Source organism: Rhincodon typus, chromosome 30 (assembly GCF_021869965.1).
Source record: "Rhincodon typus isolate 14 chromosome 30, sRhiTyp1.1, whole genome shotgun sequence".
NCBI lineage: Eukaryota > Metazoa > Chordata > Chondrichthyes > Orectolobiformes > Rhincodontidae > Rhincodon > Rhincodon typus.
In genome coordinates this window covers 35,501,614-35,509,990 of record NC_063361.1, presented here as the reverse complement: position 1 = coordinate 35,509,990, position 8,377 = coordinate 35,501,614, and the positions used below count along the sequence as shown (strand labels likewise).

General features: G+C 42.6%; 1 protein-coding gene across 5 annotated transcripts in view; it reads left to right on the top strand.

Moving 5' to 3' along the window:
* Positions 1 to 2,279, top strand: part of LOC109913227 (sorting nexin-11-like) — a 114,193-nt gene extending 111,914 nt beyond the window's left edge. For all 5 annotated transcript variants that reach the window (XM_020512711.2, XM_048614609.1, XM_048614611.1 and 2 more), the window contains one exon: positions 740 to 2,279. In XM_020512711.2, coding sequence (XP_020368300.2) covers positions 740 to 833 — 94 coding nt within the window. In that variant the 3' untranslated portion in view covers positions 834 to 2,279. The remainder of the gene's footprint in view (positions 1 to 739) is intronic.
* The last annotated feature ends 6,098 nt before the right edge of the window (positions 2,280 to 8,377 follow it).

Genomic DNA, 8,377 nt, shown 5'->3' with positions numbered 1-8,377 from the left:
CTTTTCTGCTGCTCTGATGCTGCTTGGCCTGCTGTGTTCATCCAGCTCTACACCTTGTTATCTTGTATTTTCTTCTGTCATTTTAAATTTCCCTCCAGTTGTAAAAATTATTCATTCCCGGAAGGTTGGTGTCACTGGCCAGGTCAGCATCTATTGTTTAGAGCAACTGACTAAGCCACTTCAGAGGACAGTTCCAAGTTAATGTGGGACTAGAGTTCCAAACTGATGGGTAAGGTTGGTGAGTTTCTTTCTTTAAGGCAAACTCATATGGTTTTGTATGATATCATAACCAGCATTTAATCTTTCACATTTTTCGAAAGCTAAATTCAAATTTCTAATTAAGGGTGTGAGCTCATATTCTCTTGATCAATAGTCGAGGGACTGGATTATTCATCCAGTAATATAGCCTTTACACCACCATGTCCCATTAGTGCACAGCCAAGGATTGTGACCAACTGAGCAGGATATGGTTGTCTTCTCCCTATCCTGTACATCAGCCACAGGATGACATGGACAAGCAGCTGCTGCACTGAATTCCCTTCTCTACCTAAAGGAAATGCCTTCCTCATTTGAGATAGGGAATTATAGCAGCAGTTTGCAGTCCTCCACCATGCAAACCTGTGGTGCAGTGGGTACTGCTTGATGAATTCAGACAGACTAGCATTACGAGCTGTTGGAATGTGATTCAATCTACTAGATTTCTCAGATACTGACTCATATGTTTTCTGTTTATGGCCAGCTCACCCTCTCACCCTAATCAGGTGAATGACGTTGAAACCAGTGATGAGACCCCTGCAACTCAGGAAGAGCCAGCAACCTCAGAGAGGATCTGAGGATCAAGTCAGAGTGATATACTCTGCGCTATTGTGAAACTGCCCAGGACCTCAGCATGCAATGATATCTCATCACTCAAATTATTTAAGTTAAGATATTGACTGGATTGAACACAGTCTGAGGTGGAATTGAGACTGTGGACTTTACCACAACAAAGTATTGGACTGTAACTTGCAAAACCAACTTTGAATCAGTTAACATTTAATGCTTATTTCAGTAACAGAGGAGCAAAGACAGAATGGACAAGGTGTTCCTGGAACATACAAAAATGTCTTTTGATGCAGGGTATTGTGAACTTTCTGTGATGGGTGTTGCTTGGAAGGACAGTTTGTGAGCTTAATGTCTTTTAGTCCCATGAGAAAGATACTATTCTTCTTACTGCTAGACCCAACTATTCCAATTGTCTTTTTCCAAAGAAGAGTCATAATGGACATGAAACATTATCCAAATCCTCTCTCCATAGATATGGCCAGCCCTGCTGAGTTTCTCCAGCACTTGCTCTTTTATTTCAAGTCTCCAGCATCCACAGTATTTGTTTTTTTTTGTATTTCAGTGGAATCCTGGCAAGCCTCCAACTTTCCACCTTCCCAATCTCTGCTGCCTGTATCCTAACTCATACAAAGCCCTTGCCTACAGTGCTCTCTGACCTACACTGGCTCCTAGTCTGACGACACTTTGATTTTAAAATTCTCATCCTGGTTTTCAAATCCTTCCTTGGCCCAACTCCTTCCAATCTCTCTAATCTGCTACAGCCTCACAACTCTGCAAGATCGCTCTACTGTGGCCTCTTATCTAACTACCCATTTTCATCACTTTGCTGTTGGTGGTCGTGATTAAGCTGCTTGGGTCCCAAGGTCTGTAATTCCCTCCCTCAACCTCTACCTCCACCTCTCACTTCTCCTCAAAAACACTCCATAAAACCTACCTCTTTGATCACTTGAGCTTATATTTCTGTATGTGACTTGGTTGTCAAAGTTGGCCTGATAACCCTCCTACGATACCCCTTGGGATGTTTTACAATGTTAAAGGTGTTATATAGAAATGCATATTGTTGTTACATATACCTGCTACATTGTGCATATCTGCAGAGAAAACATAAGTCCCTGTTGAATGGATGAGTCACCTTTATGTGTTGGGAGTAGAGCAATGGTTAGTCAATAGAATCAACCTCTTGGGCCATCAGCTTCACGAAGATTGACGGAACCTCAATTTGTGGGAAATAATGGTGGGGAGGTAGAGTTTCAAACCAAATATTGTACCCTTGTTCTTATTGATGTCATTAAATCTCCATGGCTGAAGGTTGATCGAGACATTAATGACACCAGGAGATTCTCCTGCTTGTAAATCATGTTGAGGCTGTTTGTGGAAGTGGGACTGCTCCTGATTGCAAGAGCTTGGAGCTATGGGGGCAACTTGTTGCTGAAAAATAAAAGGGTATCAAAGGATGGATCTGGTTTACACCGAGACGCACACACTGCAGCTAGAAATCAGGTCATGAAAAATTAAAATCTTACTCTCAAAGTGTTTCACAGTCAGCAAAGAGGGGCCACTGTCTTAACAAAGGAAACTGGAGGCAAGATCCCACACACAGGAATGTCATAAACTGTTTTAATGATGATAGGTGAGGGATAAATATTGGCCTAGAACTCTCTGTTTCTGATGGGACCTTGGTTTAAAGTATCATCTGAAAGACAACCCCTCCTACAGTGCAGTGCTGGTTTGGGGACCTCAGCCTGCATTTTGAGCTAATGTCCTTGGGATGAAGCTAGAAACCACAATCTTCTAAGTCAGTAATGCACTGAGCCCCAGCTAGTAAATTGTAAAGTTGTGGACAGTAGATGTGGTGGGCCTTCTGAAGGGTCTAGCCTCACTCTCCTCCCCTGCCCACTTTGGTAGTGTCAAATAATGAAAATGACTAAAGATGCAACAGACATCACAAATGGAGACTGGTTCTGATGCTGCTTTTTAGTTTGAAAGAGGATACCATTACGTTCCAGCAGGATCAGAATGATATGGAAGCCTGATAAGAGATACAGAGAATAACCAGTACAGTCCAGCTACAGCCCGGGAACTAAAGATGACAAATAAGGGAAATGCTGTTGTGAATTTTGTTTCGGAGATTGATAACTTATCTGCTAATTAAATGAAAAGAATGCCCAACATCATTTAATACAAAACAATGCACATGATTAACACCTTGAGCATTCATTCCCTCCACCATTGACACTCAGTAGCAGCAGTGTGTATCATCCACAGGTTGCACTGCTGGAACTCACCAAACCTCCTTTGGCAGTGCCTTCCAATTTATGAACTCTACACCATCCAAGGTGACAGCAGAATAGGACTCCTCAGCAGGAGCTCATCTGTTCCATCTGTTTCTATCTTTGTTTTCCCTTTTCATATTTCCTTCCTTCATTCGTCTTACCGATGGTCACAAGAGCCTCGAGGTGAAGCTAGCTCAGACTCCCAGCCTCAGCGTGGGCTCACGGCCTCAGCGTGGGCTCCCGGCCTTGGCGCAGGCTCCCAGCCTCAGCTCAGACTCCCGGTCTCAGTGGGGGCTCCGAGTCTGAGCGCAGGCTCCCGGCCTCAGTGCGGGCTCCCAGTCTCAGCTCAGACTCCCGGCCTCAGCACACGCTCCCACTCTCAGCGTGGGCTCCCGGCCTCAGCGCGGGCTCCCGGTCTCAGCGCGGGCTCCCGGCCTCAGCGCGGGCTCCCAGCCTCAGCTCAGACTCCCGGCCTCAGTGCAGGCTCCCAACCTAGAGGTGAAGCCCAGCACGGTCTAGAGGTGAGGGCTGACCAGGTTGGAAGGACTGTTATTCTGAACTTTTTATTTAATTATTTTTCTAATTTATTTCTATGATTTTGTGCCTAAGATGGCACAAAGGCCTTTAATGCTGGACTTTTAATTTTTTTTTCCCTAAGAATTTGTACTTAAGAATCTGTACCTAGGCACCATGTACCTAAGATGGTGCCATAAGTGGCAACTTATAAACTTTTCACTGTAATCATGAGTACATGTGACAATAAAGCTAATTCTAATCCTAATCTGGAAGGACAAGGAAAGCAGATACATGGGACACCACCACCAAGCTTCCCTCCAAGTCACACACCACCCAGACTTGGAAATATATCTGAGGTCTAACCATCATCAGCTGCTTCATCAATGACCTTACCTCCACCATTAGGTCAGGACCAAGGATGTTCGCTGATGATTGCACAGTGTTCAGCACCATTCACGATTTCACAGATATTGAAGCAGTCTGTGTCAAAATGCAATAAGACCTAGACAATATTCAGGTTTGCGTTAACAAGTGGCAAGTATCATTCACACCACGCGAGTGCCAGGCAATGACCATCTCCAATAAGAGAGAATCTATCCATAACCCCTTGTCAACCAGTGGCATTATCATTACTGAATCTCTCACTGTCAACAAGTTGGAGTTACCATTGACCAGAAACTCAGCTGGATCACAGTATAAATATAGGGATATAAGAAGAGATCAGAGGCTAGAATTCTGCAGCAAGTAACTCACCACCTGTCCTCTCACTTGTGTTAATGGGTACAGTTCCAGCAATGCCATAGAGGACAGGCAGCCCACCTGATTGGTACAACATCCACCATCTTCAATTTTCACTCCCTTTACCAATAACAGCAGTGTGAACAACCTAAAAGATGAACGGCAGTAACTAATCAAGCTTCCTTCGACAGCATATTCCAAACTCTCAACCTTCACCATCCTAGAAGGACAAGGGCAGCAGATATAAAGGAACACCACCCCCTGCAAGTTCCCCTTGAAGCCACTCACCATCCTGACTTGGAAATATATCGCCGACCTTCAGTGTCTCTACATCAAAATCCAGGAAACTCCCTAACAGCATGGTGAGTCTCCTTACAACCCAAGTATTGTATCATCTCCAGGGCAGTTAGGGATGGGCAACACATGTTGACCCAACCAGTGATGCTCAAATTCCATAAACAGATTAAAAAACAAATTAGCACTCTCAAGGGCCAATATACCTTTGAAATGTGGAGATTTCTTAACCCCGGTCATACCTTCCTCATGTGTGCACTTACATCTCAAAGCTGTATCACAGCTACACTCTCCTTAATCAATTGACCAGTTTCTTACGTCGGATTCTGAACTTCCCCCAAACTCAGCAGTAATGAGTGAAGGAGCAAGATGCCAATCCAGGGTCCTTGAGACCCAGATGACTTCAGTTTTGTCTCCTTTTGTGACATTTATTATTTGTCTGGAATAATTTCTATAAGATAGAACACGTATTTACACAGAATATTATCACATCTTCAGCAATGGCTTATCGGGCTTCGGGTAAAAGAAATGAGTTTGGCCACTAGTTTACGAAAGCTGTTCACCAGGAAAGTCTCCACAATCTGTTCCACTTGCTCTTCCTCCTCCCTCTGTCAACAGGATAAAATCCACCGTTTTCCAGCTCTTTTCAGTTCTGAAGAAGTCACAGTTGAAAGGTTAACTCTGTTTCTCTTGCCACAGATTGAGGTGGCTCCAGAACTTCTTGTTTTTATTTCAGATTTCCAGCATCTGTAGTTTTGCTTTTATCACCAGTAGAACTGCTTGCTTCTCTTCAACTGTTGGCATGGGTTGGAAACATAGAAAACAGGGGCAGCAGTAGATAATTCAGCCTCAAGCTTGCTCCACTATTCGGTGTGATCATGGCTGATAATCCAGCTCAGTCCCACATTCCTGCTTTCTCCGCATTCCCTTTCATCCTACTTTCTGTAACAGACAATTCCACAGGCTCACCATTCTCTGAGTGAAGGAATTTCTCTTCATCTCAGTCCTAAATGGGTTACCCCATGCCCTTAAACTATGACACCTGCTTCTGGACTCTCTGGTCATCAGGAACATCCTTCCTGTATTTACCCTGTCTAACCCTGTTAAAATGTCATAGGTTTATATTAGATCCACCTTCATTCTTATAAATTCCACCTAATATAATCCTAACCAATCCAATCCCTCTTCATACTCGGTCCTCAGCCATCCCAGGAATCAGCCTGGTAAATCTGTTGCACTCCCTCCATAACCAGATAAGGAGATCAAAACTGCACACAATATTCCAGGTGTGGTCTCACCAATACCTTGTAAAATTGCAGCAAGGCATCCCTGCACACTGAAATCTTCTTGCTGTGAAGGCCAATATACATTTGCCTTCTTCACTACCTACTGTGCCCCCATGTTTATCCTCAGTGACTGGTGTTCGAGGGCACCCAAGTATGGTTACAGTTCCATCTTTCTAAATCTATCACCAATCAGTTAATAATCTGCCTTCCTGTTTTTGCTCCCAAAGTAGATAACCTCACATTTATCCACATACTTAATCTGCCATGCATTTGCCCACTCACTCAATTTATCCAAATCACACTGAAGCAGCTCCTGCATCTTCAATGCCAAATTGAGCGGGATGGGGGGGAGAGGGGGGCGGGGTGCGGAATCATAGAATATTCCAACACAAGAGGCCATTTAGCCCATTGTGTCTGTGCCAGCTCTTTCAAAGATTTGTCCCAGTCCATTCACAGAACTCAATAGATTGGTCGTCTTTTAAATATCAAAGTTTCACAGTTAAAAGTTATAGTTTTATTAAAGTTTAAATGGGGTATTATTTTACTGCCCTTTCAGGCCGTGAATTCCAGATCTTGACAAACCTCTGTATTGAAATGCAGTTCTTTAATAGCAAAGCAGTCTTTTGCATATTTTGACGTTTTGGAAGTTGGTAAAAAGGAAAACCTGGAAATGATTGTTTTTGAATGTCCTAGTGAATTTTTCCACAATGTATGATCTGTAAACTGTAGAGCTGTACAATAAATCCCTGGACATCATGAACCAGCCAGAGATTATTCCTTGTAATGGCAAATAATTTCCCAATTGGACTGGAGTAGCAATGTCACGGTCATTTATCCATCAGCTATGAACATTATTGCACAGCAGCAAGATGGAAATGTGCTGACACTTGCCATCGACTGACACACATAGTCAACACAAGATACACACTCAAAAAAAATGGTTCTCCTGTATATGTTATAAATGATAGCAGGGAGAGATTTCCAGCAGTAATCTAATTTTAAGATCCAGAAGATTAGATTACTGTGTTGCAATCACACTCTGGTATCCATTAATCCTGATACTGTGCTCCCTTGTGAAACTTGTGACAGGGAACGTTGCTCAGTACTGTTGCTGTCACAATAATTGCTCATAAAATCACACAGCCTAAAAAGAGGCCTTTCAGCCCATCGTATCTCTTTCAAAGCTATCCAATTACTCAGACTCTACCATACTTCCCCACAGCTCTGCAATCTTTTCAAGTATATATCTAATTCCCTTTTAAAAGTTAGTCACTAAATCTGTTCCCACTACCTTTTCTCAGGGACCATATTCCACATCAGAACTTTGGTTCAAAACAAATCTCATCTCCTCTTCTGGTTCCTTCCCTTAAACCTGTGCACTCCAATTATCAACCTACTTAGCATAGAAACAATTTCTGTCTCTTTATCAAAACTCTTCATGATTTTGAATATCTCCAACAATGTATTTTTAACCTCCTCTGCTCTAAGGAGAATAATCACGGCTTTTCCCATTTCTTCACATTAACCAATGTTTCTCATCCCTGGGTCAAATTGAATCAATCTCTATATTCCCTTTACCATCCTGATAGCTGTCCTCAAGCATTGGTTCTCTGGCCACAATTTGTATTTTTAACTGTCCACCATTCTCAAAGGTGCCAAGGTATATTTGTTTCCATAGACTGGTCATAATTTTTAAGAGGGAAATCAGGAGGGCAAAAGCGGGATATGAGATAGCTTTGACAGATAAGGTTAAGGATAATCCAAAGAAATGCTACAAGTACATTGAGCAAACGAGCAACTAGGAAGAGAATAGGGCCCATTAACAATCAATAAGACCATCTATGTTTGAAACCACAGGAGTTGGAAAAGATACTGAACAAATATTTTATGTCACTTTTTACCATGGAGAAAGAAATGGAGGCTATAGAACTTCGCGAAATAAATATTGATAACCTGAAAACAGTCCACATTACAGAGGATGAGGTGCTGGAGGTCTTTAAAAACATAAAGATGGATAAATCTCTGAGATCTGGTTAAATGTGTCCCAGGATGTTGTGGGAAGTTAGGAAAGAAATTGCAGGGCCCCTGGCAGAGATATTTGTATCATCTATAGCCTTGGTTGAGGTTCCAGAGAACTGTGGCTAAAGTTGTGTCTTTATTTAGGAAAGGCTGTAAGGAGAAGCCTGGGAACTATAGGCCTGTGTGTCTGACATCAGTGTGAGTAAGTTGTTGGAGAGGATTCTGAGAAATAGGATTTGCATGCATTTGGAGAGGCAAGGACTAATTATGGATAGTCAGCATGGCTTTGTGCATGGGAAATCATCTCTCACAAACATTGAGTTTTGATAATGTAATCAAAAAGAATGATGAGGACAGAGTGGTGGTCGTTGTCTACATGGACTTGGACAAGGTTCTGCATGGTAGCCTAATTAGTAAAGTTAGATC